Source organism: Ambystoma mexicanum, chromosome 11 (genome assembly GCF_040938575.1).
Source record: "Ambystoma mexicanum isolate Mex_15411 chromosome 11, UKY_AmexF1_1, whole genome shotgun sequence".
NCBI classification, from domain to species: Eukaryota; Metazoa; Chordata; class Amphibia; order Caudata; family Ambystomatidae; genus Ambystoma; species Ambystoma mexicanum.
This window is the reverse complement of record NC_090934.1, coordinates 866,327,836-866,345,499: the sequence shown is the minus strand read 5'-3', so window position 1 is coordinate 866,345,499 and position 17,664 is coordinate 866,327,836. Positions and strand designations below refer to the sequence as shown.

The window sequence follows — 17,664 nt, the reverse complement described above, 5'->3', positions numbered from 1 at the left end:
CATTGGCTGTGGTCAGTATGACGCAGAGACCAGTGATTGGTTATTACTACGAAAGACAGATCAGAAACGAAACTGATACTGTTTTTTTCTTTACCGAGGATTCCCAGCCTGACGACGGGGAATATTCATGAGCATGTGAATCCATGCCAGACCCCATGGTGGAGAAACAGAGAAGTACAAAACACCTCACTGCAACGGTGGTCCAAGGGTTACAGGTGCAGTCACTGCAGATGGTATCAGCATCTTCAGTTAAGCAGCGATTCCGATTGCAGTTTTAGGATGTCTCTTTACTAACAGACATGTAGGTGGACAATACAGATGCATCAGGACAGTGGCCACAGCAACTATCACGATGAAGATGGATCACCACGACTGCCAACTATGAAGTGTGGTAAAGAAACCCTGAGCAGGTGTCAGTAGGAAAGACTCAATGGATTTAAGGACCAGGCTCTTTGAAAAACCCTCTTCATTGAGAGTAGCAGCAATGATGTTCCTGGGCCAAAAGTTAAGGAGCGGCAGAGTACCAAGCTTAAGCTCAGGACAGCGACTGAGGAAGCAGAGAACTATTTCAGCAGATGGGCAGGAGACTTCCTGCATATCACTGACAGTAGGCTTCTGGTCGCAGGACCATTTGTTCCCATCAGTCCATCAGAGGAAGGCATTGTCTAGCGTCTTCCCCAGCAGCGGACAACTGCTGTTGGTTTGGGCAATGCTGGTTCACTTCCACAGCAATTGAGAAGGTCCGTTTCAGCAAGCTGCTCATCTTTGGTCTCTTTGATTCAATGGTTAACATCCAGAAGGTCGGCAGGGCTCCTCGTATCGAACATCCTGGCAGGAGGTTACCCTAGATCACCAATGGCAAGGATAAGCACCAAGCAGGTAAAGGCTGTCTGATCATGAACAGCCACAAAGCCCATTTCTGCCCAGCAACAGACACACCTGGAAGACGTATGTATTGGGACTATAAAGTATCAAACTTAGCCTCATACTAAAGTTACACTTCAAATTGAACCGGATTTCACTAGATCACTGCTTCACAACACAACCTTTAACTACACTAATAATGTGGGTTACCCAATATATAAAGTGCTGTGAGGTAAGGTTTAATATTTATTTATTGACTTTCTATTGGAGAAATACTGAATTTGAACTTTATTCAGGGTTAAAAAGGTCTAGTTAACAAGCTACTAGCCTTCCAAACAATGCCTCCAAAAGCAAAGAGCACACAATGTCCTAGTCAATAAGAGCATATTATCACTCGCCAACGGCGAGTGCAACTTTAGTGGCCTGCCTTAACTTTGGCCTTGGCAACTTTTACAGAACAGATAGCAGCAGCCCCCCCCCCCCCCCCCCCCCCCCGTGATGTCCTCTTTTTGTCTTGCTCGTGTACTACTTTGTTACGTGTGTGTTATTTTACTCATGATGTTCGGTTATGTGTAGTGCATTCTACACTTGTTATCCAGAGTATTATTCAGACGGCATTGTATTGATCATGGCTGGGCTTGGATGCAGTGGCCGTTGGGTCGGATTTTTTTTATTGTATTCTGTGCATGTTATTCAGCGTGCATGATTTTGAAAATAGTGTTAGTTTACATGCTGTGCCTGTTGAGAACAACATGTGTACCTTGGGGCAGCAGATCAATACATTTGAACAAGTGAAATCCATTTTTACTGAACAAGTGAATGAATATCAGTTTGGCTGATCATATGTTCTTTATGCCCAGCTTCAGCAGAGAGGTTGGGTGTGTGGCAAACGACAAAGAGGATGATTTCCCAAAGGTATGTATTAGAGTCTTACTGCAATTCAGGGTACAAAAGTGCTGGGAGCCATATAGCTTCTGGCTATAGCCTGGTTAGCTTGACACCAACGGCTACCAGGAGCTACTTTTGGCTCCATAAGTCAACTGGTGCCACATAAATATACCTCTCCGACATTCACTTTGTGTGTTGGACAATTTAACAAAAGGCGATTCTGGAAACCACTAGATGACATTTAAAGCACGATGTGTCACGGGTAATGAACACAACAGCAGCAGCAGCAGCAGCGAGGTGGCAGCAGAAACAATAAATGGTGTGGCAGTAAATAGAGAGTAGTGATCAAGAATACAATAACCCATGCAGTGACCGGATATGGATGTTGCAGCAAAGACAGTTAATTACTAAATGAGAGTTGGCAGCTAGACAGAAGAACTGAAAGGAAAAATGCACAGACAAAAGAAGAAGCTATGTAAATAGGAATTACATGTGAAGCAACACAGCAAGAGACTTCAAGAAATCAACAGAAACAGTCTACAACAGAGGGATAGAGTACTGGAACAGTAGAAAGGGCATTTATGGCATGTGTATTTTTGGGTGCATGCCACAGTTTGAAAATAAAGTAAAGTGCACCACATTTTAGGCTTTCCATAGTGGCTATTGAGAGACAGGCATGGTATGAAGAGAGAGACTCAAAGATAATTGGTTTACAAAACTTTATTTACTAAAGTTCCTGGGTTGGTGTAATGCCCAACTGGCTCAAACACTAAAGGGATGGTTCCCTTAACGGAGGTTTCTAAGGGCCATTGAAAGTCCAAAATAAAAATCTGTCTAAACCTATGCTTGTCCTCACTCCTAAGCGCGACCACTGCAAGCTTTAACTCTGCTTTTATTTCCTGCTCTTAACCTTTTCCTTTAGGGGCTTTCAGCACCCCCCCACCCTTCTTGTTCCCTGGACTTTGTGCCCACTGGCACCTCTTTCCCGCCCTCACTCTCTCATGACACTCACCCAGGCAGCACCTCAGTGACAAGCGGTCCCTCCTAGTTGTGTGGGACTAGGGTCTAGCATCTCAGCACACTGTTGTCCTCTGAGCAGTCGATCCTGCTGCTCTCTGGTCCAAACAAACACCACATTCTCCTCCCTCCCCTCCCTTGCAAAGTGCAGATGACTATTGTCATCCATGGGTTGCGCACATCAGAGCATGCACCGTTTTCCAGCACAAAAATACCCACCTGTATAAGCCCATCTCCTTTGGCAAAGTGTGGGTCCTGCACAAACTCCAGGAGTAGCAGAGTTAACTGGTGCCAGAGTCTGAAACGCACAAGAAACAGTAGTCAGTGCACAGCAAGCAAAAACGGCCACAGCAAAAACAGTGAGAAACCAGCGAGCAGCAAGGGCTTGAGCAAACAATTGCAGAGAAAGTCAACCCCAAGAAAGACAGTGAGCAGAAGATCCAGCAGTGATGTAGGTCATTATTAATAAAAGGCATGTGTGACCATTACTGTTCAGATCGGTCCTTGGCCAACCATTTCCATCAACCCTATTCTGGAAAAAAACACGAATATGCGCATAGTGTATGCAGTCAACAAAACAGTAACCAGTTCCACGAGCTTATCTTGGGGTTTAGAACTCCTATTCGCCAAGAGTCTAATAAAACAAGACAATGGTTAGTGCAGTTTTTGTACCCTTCTGGTATACAATGTTGAACTACCCAGTGTACCATTCTAGTGATGCCAAGAACATGAAGCATAAAATGCACAAGGTGATGCACCATTTCAAGGGAACCAAGATGTGGGGCCCAACGTTAAAAAATATGCAGCAATGCAAGGTGCTTTTTAGGGATGCCTGTATGCAAATGCACCCATTACAAAATTCAGTATGTTTTAGGCATAATGCGATGCAAGACTGTAAAACAATGCATGGCTTTTGTTGGGAATACCTGGGGGTAAGAAACATGGAACGAAATGCAGCAGCGCACCCTCACAGGGGCACCAATATATACTGTTCTTAGGGTTATCTAGTGCTAGTGCATTTTCCCCAACAATGTCTAGATGGGGGATAACAAGTGCAGTATAGCTCTAAAGTAAGGATGCCTAGGTGGGATGTAATGTAGAGCAAAGATATGCCATGAGCTTTAAGCCTTACTAGGAGGGACATTGTATTTATTCATTGGGTATTTATAATCCGCCTATACACAAGGTGTTTCAAGGCACAACAAGGGGAGAGGGGGCAGGGGGGGTCAGGGATGACAATAACAAAACGGTCCTACTAGACCATGTGACATTCGGATCGTGCAAGTGCAGGAGAGAGGGGGGGGGGGGGTCCCTGTCAGGGCGGAAGGGCACAGTGAGAAAGTGAGCGCCAGGAGAGGACAGGTGGACAGAGCCAAGGGAAAGAAGAGACTGCCAGGGAAGAAAGGTCCATGACCTAAGTGCGGGGTAAGGGGCTCATGTGTGCAGGCCCAGCCAGGCTAGTGCAGGAGAAGGAGGAGAGGGCCCAGAAGGGCAAGTGCAGGTTGGGGGTGAGGGGGTATGGTCAGGAGGAGACAGAGCGCATAGGTAGACCGGACGAGGAGGGCCTGATGCCCTGTACGAATCTGAAGGAACCAGGCAGCCAGCCAGTCGAGGTAGACGGGGGAGAGGGAATGAGGAAGGTCTTGAGAAGCTTCCGGAACTTAAGGAGATCCGGCCCAAGTCTGAGAGGGGCAGGGAGGCCATTCCAGAGGGAGGCACCTGCAGAGGAGAGAGATCTACCCCCAACTCGCTGCTTGGAGAAGCGTCTGGATCTACAAAGAGTTGGAGCTGGAAGATCGAAGGCACTAGCAGGAAGGTATTTAGGGAGAGAGTTGATGTAACGGGGTCCCAGGCCCCAGAAAGCCTTGTGGATGATGCAGAGGGTCTTTAATTTAATCCTTGCAGCAACCTTAAATTGGAGAGATTTCAGGGCTGGAGAGATGCTGTCCCTGGGCTTGAGGCAAGGATAAGTCTCAGTCCTATTTTGGATTAGTTGAAGGGACGAAGGGAGAAGAGGGTAGATGCTGTTGCAGTAGTCCAGCCTGGAGAGGACCAAAGCTCTTGAGACATGGAGTTTCTGGGGGATGGGAGGAAACAGAATGCTTCAGAGGACGTGCAGGTTAAAGCGGGCTCTGCGATGTGACAAGAGAAGGAGCAAGTGCAGTCAAAGATGACACCAAGGTTTTCTGCCTCACAGAAGGGTGAGGGGAGGAGGGGCCCATGGAGGCCAGCCAGAGTGTGGGAGGGAAAGAGGGAGCAGGGGTACCAAATGAAAAGAATGCGTCATACTGGCATTTAGGCAGAGATCGTTAGCAGTGCACCCTGCCTGTATAGCAGACAGGCCGTCAGGAATGAGAGAGGATGAGGAGGTGGAGGCAGAGGAGGTAAGCTTCAAGGAGAGCTGCGTGTCATCCACAGAACAGTGGTTGAGATGAAATGGGCTAGAGGGGCCAGGTAGATGGTGAAAAGCCAAGGTGAGAGGATAGAGCCCTGAGGCACACTGCAGGTAGAGGGCGTGATGGAGAAGAGAAAGGGCCCAGTTGAACCTGGGGGATGGCCGGTCAAAGAGGTCGGTCAACCAGTCCAGAGCCAGGTCCGAGATGCCAAGGGTATCACAGAGCAGATTTATATGGGTGGCATGACTGACCGTATCAAAAGGCAGAGGAAAGGTCGAGAAGGATGAGAAAGGATGGATTAGAGAGCAAGTCTTCACGGGTGTTCAGGAACCAGTTTCCGTGCCTCGGGCAACTCTGAAGCCAAACTGGTGGTCATGGAGCGATTCACTGTGGTGGATAAGCTGGGAGATGGCCATCTTCGCCAAGAGTTTGCCCAGAATGGGGTAATGGAGATAGGGCGGTAGTTAGCCAGACAGGAATGGTCGGCAGAAGGCTTTTTGAGGAGAGGGCGCATAGGGAGTGCAGGGATTGCAGAAATCAGCCAAGGATGGAGCAAGGGAGATGTTTTCCTTGATAGTTCTAGGGCAGCACCCGTTTGGATGAGACCTTCATAAAACAGACTTGTCTTGTAACCTATGGGAGAGAAAGAGGAGAGTAGAAGGGAAGGGAGCCAAGGAAACCCAGAGAGTGGATGAGGGAGACGAGTGGTGTAGAGGAAAGAGGACAGGATGTCCCGAGTTTTACTGATTAAGTGAGAGGCCAGTGCAGAGAAGAAATGGAGACTGCAGTAGGATTGGCAAACTCCTTGCAGATTTTGAAAAGTTCACTCGTGTTGTTAGTGGCCCCAGAGACGCTGGCTTGGATATAGGCCCTCTTCCAGTAGAAGGAGTCTGTACTGCCTTTGGAGCAAGCCAATTCGTCAGCAGAAGTGATCGAAGCCTGCCACTTCTGCTCAGCAGCTCCACACTTGCGTTTCAGAGAGGCCAGGTCAGAGTCATACCAGGAGTTGCACTTGGAGGCAGGCTTAATGCGGATCCGCATGACGGGTGCAAGGATGTCAAACGTGTTGGAGATGGAGAGTTGAGGGTTAGAAAGGACTGTGTTGGAGTGAGTGAGAGGAAGGAGTGGGGGCAGGTCAAAAGCAGCAATTGACACTCACTTCATAGGTCGAATGACGGAGAAAGTGACTGGCAGTGCAGACGGGCTTATCCAGGGGATCCAAGTGAGGACAGGAGAGTATGATCAGACCAGAGAGGATTAGTGAGAGGGTTTGAGATGAGGCATACAAGGTGCGTCCGGATGAGCGAGTCGGCACAGTGGGAAGAATGGAGAGGGGAAAGTGTCTCAGAGGTTGCAGAAAAGTCCAGAGCTGCATCAGGGGCGTCAAGGTGAATATTGAAGTCTGAGGAGAAGCTTGAAGGTGGAGGCCAGGAGAGAAAAGAGGTGAGGTCAGACCACTCAGAGGAAGAGGGAGATCGGGACAGGTGGCCTTTAGATGGGTGCAAGAGTCAGAGAGAGGATAGGCGAGTCTGCAGACAAGGCATTCGAAGGAGAAGCACGCCCGAGTGGGTATGATAGTAGTAGGGACTCATTCAGGGAAGATCAGTGCCACTCTGCCCCTAGTAAGGTTAGGCCTGGGTTTGGAGAGGATCTTGTAGCCCTCTGGGAGGAGCGTCTCAAAACAGTGCTGGCCATGCACCAAGTCTCCAAGAGCGAGTATGTCGAGATCCAAAAGGAGGTGGCAGTTTGACGGCAGAGTGAGAGTGGAGCTAGGTGCAGCGGTTTGCCACTTTTGAAGGACTTCCGAAGAGGGGTACAGAAATGAGGTACACCAGTCGGTGGTGGCAGAGGGGCCAGTAGGAGAAGGGAGGAAGTTGAGAGACAGAAGACGCCCATCAAGAAGGAGGAGGAGGTTGGGCCGACAGCCCTGGACCACAACAGTGCCATTTAGGTAGACATTAATGATGCCCCTCTGGGAAATGAAGTATGCCAAGAGTACTTCCAAAACAGGTGCCACCATTAGTGGAAGAGAAGGGGAATCCAAAGGTCAGGAGAGGGAGCGACAAAGGATGTTGGTGAATGTCCGCCTGGAAGAAGTGTTGAAATAGATGTCAGTGATGGGCAGGCCTGGATCGGAGAACAGGAGATCCTTCTTGAACTTTTTCCTTCCAGACTTCGAAAGGAATAGGTGATAAAGCAGCAGCGAAGATAGAGGAGATTGAAAGCACTATGGGGTGGGGGGGGGGGGGGGGGGGGGGTGAATGAGAAACTGCAGTGCACGAGACCGGACTACAACAGAGCATAGAAGAAGGGAAAAGCTGAGGTTTCAGCAACAGAACAAGCAGGACACCTCGAGGAAAGTGTTCTGGGTAGAGGGAAGAGTTCCTCGATAGCGGGATAGGAGGCAAAAGCCTAATTTTCAGGCACAGACGTTTAACAAGGACACTCGGATTTGACTTTTCCTAGAGCAAGGGAAAAGTCTTAATTTCAGACACCAAAGCAAATACAAAAAAAGTGCCCCTCCCCAGGGATACTTATATGGGAGTAATAGAATGGGGAGGAACCGGCAAAGGGGAGTCTTTGTGGGGGGTCTCGAATTATAAGGATAATTTCTCAGTTTCATTCGTATCACATACCTTCAGGAGGTGCACTATTAGGCTTCATAACTCCAACCACAAGGACTTCATTGGAAGAAAGAAAAAAAAAAAAACACTTTCCGGAGTAGGTGTGCAGTTTAAGCGAGCCAATGCTCTAGTTAAGGACCAATCTTGGGTAAATTTAGCACTTATAATAAGTGCCATGGATTTTAAGGGACGGTACCGTTCTGCAAGCACACATTTGCTAAGGTCCTTCCATCCAGCACCTATGGATGGGGCCACTTTCTTCAAGTGCATAGCGATGCACCTAGGCATTTTAGCTGCTGTGTGCAATTGCATTTTACTAGCAGAAGCCTTAATAGACATAGCTAGTCCTCCACCCTGACCATTGCCACCATTTACTGGCCTCCAGGCACCACCACCACCCTGTTCCTCCGACTTCTGCTCTTCCTTACTTTCATCCACATCCAACCTCCTCATTCTGGGTGACTTCGACATCCAACTGGACTCCCCAGGCTCTGCATCCATTCTCTTCCCCTCTTCATTCTCCCATCTGGGCAAACCCACTCTGGATGCCCTCATACTCGAACTCTCCCCAACCCTCCCCCCACTAGTCACCCCTCTCTCCTGGTCTGACCATGCTCCCCTCTCCACCCGCTCGAGTCCCCTTGGCCCGCTTAACACCGCCCCCCACCTCATTTGCCAACATCCGCCCGATCAACCTAGTGTCGGCGGCTGCCTTCGCTTCCACCTTCAACCCCCCTCTCTGCCCACCCGACTACTTCCGACTCTGCCCTCAGCAACTGCCACCTTTTCATCCCCAAAATTCTTGACCAAGTCATGAGGATAAGCTTGAAACCTGCCTCTAAGCCTAACATCTGGTATGACCCCGAACTTGCAGACCTGAAAAGCAAGGTGCAGGACTGCAGAACAGAACCTCAGGCTCATCCTCTGACAAACTGGCCTGCCGCTTGCCCCAAAGGAAACACAGACACTCCATCTGTGCCAAGGAAAAGAGCCCACATGCAGGCATGGCTTTCTGGTGCACCCAGTAACACGGCTGAACTTTTCAAGATCTGTAGGGCATTAGCCCAACCCTCCTCAGTCTCCCTTCCCCTTCCAGGCCCTCCTCAATACACTGGCCTCACACTTTTCCTCCAAAAACCAGGACTGCCTCACCCCCCCTTGCTACACACCCTCACAACCAGTCCCATTCCCCTCCCTGCCCCCACTGCCTCATTCTCCTTCTCCTTACCCCCGTCACAACTGAAGAAGTTACCAGAGTTCTCCCTCCATGAAGGCCTTTTCTAAGCAGGTATCCCTCTGCTCACCCAGACCATCAAGGTATCAGCTCTCTTGCCCTGCTCTTGCAGATTCCTGCAATACTCTCGTCACAGGATCTGTCCCCTCCTCCCTTAAGCACTCCCTTGTGTGCCCACTCCTGAAAAGAAACATTGGCAGACCCCCATCCTCCCCCGCCAACTACCGCCCTATTTCCATCACCACCTTCCTGGGGAAACTGCTGGAAAGGTTGGTTTTACCCCCAACTCAACTCTCACATTTAACTTGTTGGTGGTCTCCAAGACCATCAATCTGGATTCTAAGCATCCAGGAGGGATGGAAACTGCTCTTCGGTACACCCGTGAAGAACTGCTCACGTCTCTGGACTCCAACACCCACGCTGTCCTTATTCTTCTCAATCTCTCTTCTGCCTTTGACAGTCAACCACTCCATCCTCATACAAAGGCTCCAAGATATCCTTGGTATCTCGGAACGGGCACTGGACTGGCTGATATCCTTCCTTATCTCCCCCCCCCCGAAGTCACCCTGGGCACCTTCTCCAGTCCTACTTCCCTCTCCACAGGTGGTGTCCCCCAGGGTTCCATCCTCTCACCCTGGCTCTTTAAGATCTACCTTTCTCTGCTTGCACGCCTCATCTCCTCCTCCAACTTGCAGTTACGCAGATGACAGCTCTTTCTCCAACTCCTTGCCGACCCTCTTGCACCCTCCATCATCCCGGACTGCCTTTCTGCCATCCAGTCCTGGTGCACCATCAACGATCTCTGCCTAAATGCACGTAAAATTGAGATCATTCCCATCGGGACCCCTGCTCCCTCCTTCCCTTCACTCTGGCCTTCCTCCTTGGGCTCCCCCCCCCCCTGCACCCTCTTCTGAAGCCGGAAACCTTAGAGTTATCTTCGACTCTTCACTCTCCTTCCTTCCTCACACTCCTGCCATTGCCACTTTCAGCTCTTCCTTCTCAAATGAATTCTCCCTGTTCTCACTTTACCCCAGAGGCTCAATGTGACCCAAGCCCTAGTTCTCTCTAGGCTCGACAATTGCAATAGCCTCCTCCTGAATCTCCATATTCCACTCTGCGACCCTTCCAGCTAATCCAGAATAGGGCAGCAAGATTTATGCATGGCCTTCAAGCCCAAGGACCACAACTCTCCAGCACTAAAAGGTCTCCACTGGCTCCCAGTTGCTGCACAGATTAAATCCCAATCCCTCTGCATCATCCACAAGGCACTCTGGGCCCACACCATCTTGAACCTCCTCTTACCAAATACTCTCCCTCTAGACCACTATGGTCCTCTGGCTCCAAATCAGTGTATAAAGTGTTTTGCTAAACAGGTGGTAGTTAGCATTTCTCTGCTGCCTCCCTCCTATGGAACAGCCCCCCCCCCCCTTCCTCTGCGCCTTGAGCAGGATCGTAAAATCCAGTAGCTCAAGACTCCCCTCTTTACCTCCCCTCCTTCCTTCCCTTTGTCTCTCCCCTGCTAATCCCACAGTTGCTGCGATTGGTTTTATGGGCCCTAATGCATCCTCAGGGTCCGGCCCTCCCCACCAAATTGGCCCAGCTTCGGTCCATCCTCTGCACTTGCACCATCCGCCCTGGAGACTCACTTCATCCCTCGCTGCTCCAGCCCGTACTGCACTCAACACCCCAAGCACTCAACTGTGGCACTTACTCCCCCCCCACCCCGCCCTCTTCCTTGCTGCACTTGCATGTTCGGTATACTCATAAGGCATAGTAGGTTAGTCCTCTGGCTTCCCCCAGTCCCCCTGCTCTTAAATTGTGTTTGTTCATGAATTGCAATGTACCTCCCACCCCTGCTCCCTCCCATGCCCTGTGGGCACTTTGAAACAGTATCGTCTTATTGTATAAGCACCTAACAAGCAAAAAAATAATCTGATTGGCTCCAACCTCAGGGTTCGAAATTGCTGGGAGCATGGAGCTACTTAACTACAGTTCCTAGCCTAGGAAAGCCTTGTTAGCTTACAACCAACAGTTACCAGGAACTATGTTTGTCTCCTCAGGACAGCTATTGTCTTACAAACATGATATGTGACATTAACTTTGTGCGTTGAAGAATGCAAATTAAGAATTAGGACAAATCTGGGCTCATTAAAATGTGATGGATCATACATAATGGACAAAGTGTGCACCGTATGCAGAAAAATTGAATTGCAGTGCGTGATGAACTCGCTCCTGGTTCCCCAGTAATGGCTCCTGCCTACAGGGTAATGCGCAGAAGCTGGTTTACGAATCTCAATTTCAAACCATGAACCTCCATTACATTCTAGCCGTTCACCAAGAGTCTTCACCTCCTCAATCCAGAGCCATAATACCCCTGAACAGCTCAAACACATGTGCAAGAAATGGGCAGACTCATTTTCACATTTCCAGTTGGTCAGGCCTGCCATACTGCCTATTTTATGCAGTACCTTTGGAGTACAATAGGACATCTGAAAGGACCTAAAATATTGTATTAAATCAAACTAGCTGTTTCTAGAGAAACCCATGACAAACAAACAGTACCCACTCCATTCTAATTTTAGTAGAGGTTCATCCAAATCACCACATTTTAAGTAGTGACCCGCCTGGCTTGGATAGAACCGCTTTATAGAATTGCAAGAGGAGTCTTGCAATAATAAAGGATCCATTATATTTAAATGCGCCCTAAACCTCAACACTAAATGTGGCACATGCAGGTTTATAATGCACCAGTCGGCCTGGGGAGCCAAAACTAGCTACTGGTTTCAAGCTAGCCCCTCTGCATGAGCAAATCAGGGCGTGGTTTGGAACAACTTGGTGAGCACTGTGTAACCTGGACTGGAAGACCATGTTGCTGGGAAAAATAGTGTGAAGGCACGCACTGATGGAGCAGCAACTAGAACAAAATAATTCTGTGGCTCTGTCTGGTGCTATTCATTATGGCCTGCAGGAGCATGCCATCATCAAAGACATGTTTTGTGCAAAACAAGTTACCGGGTGCGATTCTGCCAGGTCCTCCAGCAATTCAGGTTTCACAAACATAGTAGCTCCCTCCCCATAGCATACACCAAAGGTCTCCAGACATATCGGAAGGCAGTCCAGGGGCAGACACGTGAGCACACCTTACCATGGTCTTCACAGCCCATCTACTGCACTTTCACTTTGTCCTAACTTAATGTTCATAAACTGCCAGCTCACATTACACATTCCTCTCTATACGACAGGCACTCACAAGAGGGCAAGCTAATCACCAGATGGTTGCAAGAAATTGACTTGCTCCTTAACACGGCAAACAATCTCGGAATTGTTGCTCACCCTCAGTGACTAGTACTATGAAAACGGTACTTTTACCTCAAAAGTACCAGACAATGCAAGTGGTTGGTTTTTGCAAGGCCTGCTTTTTTGATACGTCCAGACAATCGAGCCAAACTCTGAAGCCACCAATGATTAAAAGATGTATTTGCTAAACTCCAAGATGAAGGGAACTGCAAAATGTTCAGTTGCATAGGAGTCCAATGGTAAAGTGATTACCTATGGAAAGGTTACACAGCATAGTTTCAACGTGGTTCAGCTAAGCCAGAGTAGGGCAGAATAATTAAACCAACCCGCCTCCACATATTTTAATTTTATACCATAACCAGGTGAGTAACAACTACATCGCAATCCTCAGCCAACCAGTCCTCTATTACAAGGTATCTATAGTGTAAAATTGGTAAACATGAATTGCCAAACTAGTAATTCGAGCACTGGAGTTCCTACTATTAAATAGGCAATAAGGTTGGTTGTTGGTGAATTGCTGGTCGTTAAAACATTTAATATATCAAGAAAACAACGTTTAAGAACCACGAACTTCCTTTCTAGAAGCCTGGGACTGTGACCCATTTAGTTTAGGAACTAGGCAACTTGAAGATGATCAGGATGGTCTTCATTAGTACAAACGATTTATGCTTCACCTTCATATAGTGGTCACGACCCTAAAGGAGCAGTTTACACCTACAGAACAAGGTGTCCAGAAATGTCATTCTGAAAATTATTAGTGAGGAATAGCTCTGCATATTCTGTGGCACTCTGCCCCCGATTTCAGCACATGGACCCAAAAACATCAGCTGCCTACATATCATTGGGAAAGAAAGAAATAGGAGGCGCTTGTTGAAACCTCTACTAGGTAGGAGCAGTAAGTAGAAGAATAACTCGACTTCAGCCACTGTTTAGGGAGATGGGTACGGATCAAATATTTAAAGACTGAACAAAGATGGTGCAGGCCTACTTTTGACCGTTTTTTAAATACTTTTAGCATGTTTTATTAGGGAATAGTGACAGACATTCCAGATAAACTAGCTGTTGGGGGGAACTAGACATCTTTCTGTAATAGAACTTCATCTCTCACTCAAATACCACTAGAAATTACCTTTTTCCTGCAAGATCTGCAGGCCAGCAGCATTTAGTTATTACAGAGACATGTAGTTCACATGAACCATTAGGACCTCCGCAAAGGCACCTAATAAAGCAGATTTCTTGTAAAAACTGCAACACCTGTTTCAACTCATCTTACAGTGGGAAATAGACAGCTGGTTGTTAGTCTTTCTAGAGCTTGTAGCATAGGGCCTCAGCCAGTCACTGTAGTCAAACATTATTGCATTAAACACCATAAAAGGAAAGTAATGGATACGAAAATGTAAAGGACTAAAAGCTCAAATATTTAATCCAATCAAGACCAACACCACTAAGAGGCCCCTAAATAATAAAGGTAGTCACAACTATGCAATCAAAAAGCAAAAAATGAAGCAAGAGGCCCTAAAGCCAAACTACAGTGCAGCTAGTTCCACCGTTTTCTGGTTCTTAATGTTTTAAAAAACAACATGAGAACAAAACTACTTCATCGGGAATGGATTTCAAATACAGTGGTGAGTGGTGACAAAGTAAAACCTCTTGACCTCTCAACGTTAACATTGTGATGCTCTGCACCCATGCATTTTTTGGAATAAAACGGATAAAATAAGGTACAATTTCCTCCATGTTAAATGGAGCACTCCCATAAATCCAAAGTGCCTCCAATCCACAGTATGTGGAACCTCAACGAGGTTAACCATTTCCTCGCTATATGCTCTGAAATCCACATCCAATAATTCTCAATTTTCCTAAGCAAGTTAAAGTATTGTAAAAGGTTTCTTTTTTGCAATTCAACATGTTCCAAGACATCCCGACATCGATCCCAGAGTAGTGTGTCAATCCCATCTTTCCCTGTGAAGGTTGATGGAGAGGGAAATGAAGCTAGAGCATTAGGAGTGTGATGAAGCCAGGGTAACTTGAAGAAAATGTCAGCTATCATGCAGGTGTATGCCAAGATCCATTTAGTCAGGAGAGCTTCAGAATCACTCCAGAGAAGTCACAATGGAGCAGAAACAATAGATTCAGGTAGACCAAACATAGTCAGTGTTCAGCTTTTTTGCACAAGCCTTGCAACCCCACAAAAACGACCGAGAGCTCTAGATTTTGCGCAAAAGAAAGTGTACAAAATTGCCTCTACAAGTCGTCAGTGGTCAAATAAGTCAGGCATGCATAACGGCTCAACTTATCTCGGACAGAAATCACAGTCCGTTTATGTACGTTTGTGTGAAATCTGATATTTTTAGGGAAAGCAATACCCAGGTAGACAAATTGCTTGACTCGCACCAATGTTTCTCCCTCAAGATCTAGAAGAAAAAAAATGCATCAGGAGAAATGTTAAACCCCGCCACGCCCCACCCCCTGCCCTCTCCACTTCTCCCCTAGGGCCTTAGCCTGTGTAATGTTGCTGGGGGGCTCCCTTTACTTCATGTAAACCGCAGATAAGGTGCTGTAAATCCGTGATCAGAGGAGGCTCCAAAATGTCCACTAGCCCTTTGCTAGTGATAATTGACTCTTTGCAAGTAAGAGATGGTGTACTGTATGCAAGTAGAGAATTGAGAGTGCAAGTGACTTTGTATGCTTGGTTAGTAGCTTGCAACTTGAAATGATGTGCCCCTGCTAAAAGCGATACATCATCCCCGTAACATAGCAAAGATATCAGCAGCCCTCCTGCAGATTAAACATTAAGATTCTTGTTTGTTAGTGCCCATGATAAGAGTCGATATACAGGTTGAACAGTAGGTGCCCCAACACCATCATCGTTTGCCACTTACAACCCATATAAAAAAGAAAATGTAATAAAAAAAATAAAAACAAATTCTGTACACTCACCACTGTTATTGTCTCTTGGTGTCCTGGTGGAGCAGTTGGAAAATTAGCAATAGTGGCCAGGGAATATGCAGGGCCAACAGGGCCGCCCATAGTCGATGTAATCATGTCCAAGAACGAGAAGAGATCTTGAAGGCGGTTTACTTTTTGTATGAAAAAAGTAATCTCCATTCACTAGCTGCAAAGTGTCTTCTCAGTTGTACATACACCATCCTCCACCCAAGGTATCAGCCAGAACCATTTCATCAGACACTAATGAGGAGTGTCATTTGACCGAACCAACCACAATGTGTGCATCGAGAGAACAATGATGGCAGTAGGCATACTGACATTAAATATGATGGCAGCAAGCATGGACACTTCGAAGACAAATATTTTTGTGTAACTATTGGGAAAACGGTGGATAGCACAGACCACACAGAGCAACCGAGGTTTGAATCCCGGATCCTCGTTTAGAAACCGAACTTACAGTATTAGACATTTAATAAAAACCAATAAAAGAAATAACTTCTGCAAACAAAATCTCAGTCATGGCACCCTTGGAAATCGGTGCCGTCAAGATTCCCTAGAGCCAAAGTCATATCTACACTGGCATGGATTAGAGATGACTGAAAAGAAAAGTGGACATACTGCCACTAAATTTTGAAAATTGTTAGCTAGTGGGTTCACTGAAAATACAACTATATTTTGGTTTAGCAGCCAACAGACTTGTCCCAAGCTCTTTATAGGTAAATTTGCCTTGTTGAACACATCTATTTGGGCCATTAAGTTAGAAGCAATCGGAGCTGGATTATTATTGTAATCGAGATAGGTGTGTGGAGCAGATCAAAACTGATGGGTGGAATGTTTTGAACGAATCTGAACCACTGGCAGTGCTCTGGGCAACCTTCTACATCACATTTCTTAGCCCGCCTGTGCCATTGCAAGATCCAGCCACATGCAAATCAGTCAGGTGCTGCCACCAATGTGAGCAGCCCTGCCCAAACTGCTAGGCCAGGTCCCCTCTGCACGGAAACACAAGCAACCCCAGACATGTTTTGTGTTTGGCACCAAGTCTGATATGGTCTTTCCTCTTTTGTAATGGCTTGGAAGGCAAAAAAAGGATGGTCTGGAGGGTTGCCCAGAACAATGCCAGAGGTTAGGATTAAACTTCAAACCCTCCAGCCATCACCTCTTGTTTTGCGTGAGGAGCAGACTTACAGGATGGGGAAAAAAAAAAAAAAACAAGCAGAATGGTTAATGGTCAAAGCCCTTTAATGTTGAAAATATATGCATCAACTATTTGCTCATAAAAGGATTCCAAAATGAAGAACACCCCCCCCCTTTAAGACATATTAATTTCCAACCAAGTTACATCTGATATTTTAAGCAGCAACAAGGCCGGGACTAATGAGGCCAATTTAAGTGGCCTCCAGTTATGGCACATATCCTCAGACGAAACAGGCCGGATGACGCAAAATCGGTCCTCTACAGCGATATTACAACTTATGATCATAATGGATTGCGATCATTTTCGGCTCACTCAATTAAAACTAAAAACTAATCAATGTCTCAACAAAATAATCCATTATAGAATTTTGCTTGCTATTTTGAAAAATTACTTGGTTGGTAGGAGGGCTTTCGGTGTGCAGTCCACATAGCCCTGGCCTCCAAACACTGGAAATCGAAGTCCCCCTGTATCACAGCAGGCAACTGAATTTAATGATCTCTGGCAAACCCCCCGCTCGAGTCCTGGCTGGGATCAAAGCCATCATCCGAGGGATCCAGTCTCTAGATTGATGTTACAATTGTCTCCATGTACAATAGGGTAACCCAACATTATGTCTTCCAGAGGCCCAGAAAAAATGTCTAATGTCCTAAGAGGGTTAGCCATTGCCTATTTAGATGGCGTGCATGTATTGTTTGTTGTATATGGATTTGAAGTATGAACTGTTGCAGCTTTGGAGTAAATTGGATTGGCTCACAGTGAACTAGCTTCGCAGTTTCTTTGGGGGGGGGAGGGAGGTCTGCTCATGCAACATGGGCAGGCCAGGAGGCATGCTGTGGGGGTCTGTGCTTACTTGTGGTTATTGTTGAACACCAGGGAGATTGGTGCGAGCATTGAAATGCAGCTCTCCTTGTATGAAGGTCAGACAAGTGCCTGGAACCTTCCGCCATACAGATAGGCGAGGTGGCATCAGCGGAAAAATAGGTCACCCCAGCAAGGTATGAACAACGGTGAAGGTTCCAGGGGGGTGGGAGGGTGTAACATAACAGCAAGAGATGACTGACAGCAGTATAGCAGGGCATGCTAGGAGATCCATGATATACAACCAAAAAAGTCCCCACTGAGGGTGTAGAATTTTCCACTGGCTAGTGTCATTTCACTTTTGGGGAGTGAAAAATGATGCGCCATGTATAGAATTGA

General features: G+C 47.0%; 1 protein-coding gene across 3 annotated transcripts in view; it reads right to left on the bottom strand.

The window, feature by feature from the left end:
* The window catches only part of PSMD13 (proteasome 26S subunit, non-ATPase 13), a 377,179-nt gene that overhangs the window by 331,105 nt on the left and 28,410 nt on the right, over window positions 1–17,664 (bottom strand). For all 3 annotated transcript variants that reach the window (XM_069623910.1, XM_069623909.1, XM_069623911.1), the window contains exon 2: window positions 2,989–3,067. In XM_069623910.1, coding sequence (XP_069480011.1) covers window positions 2,989–3,067 — 79 coding nt within the window. The remainder of the gene's footprint in view (window positions 1–2,988; window positions 3,068–17,664) is intronic.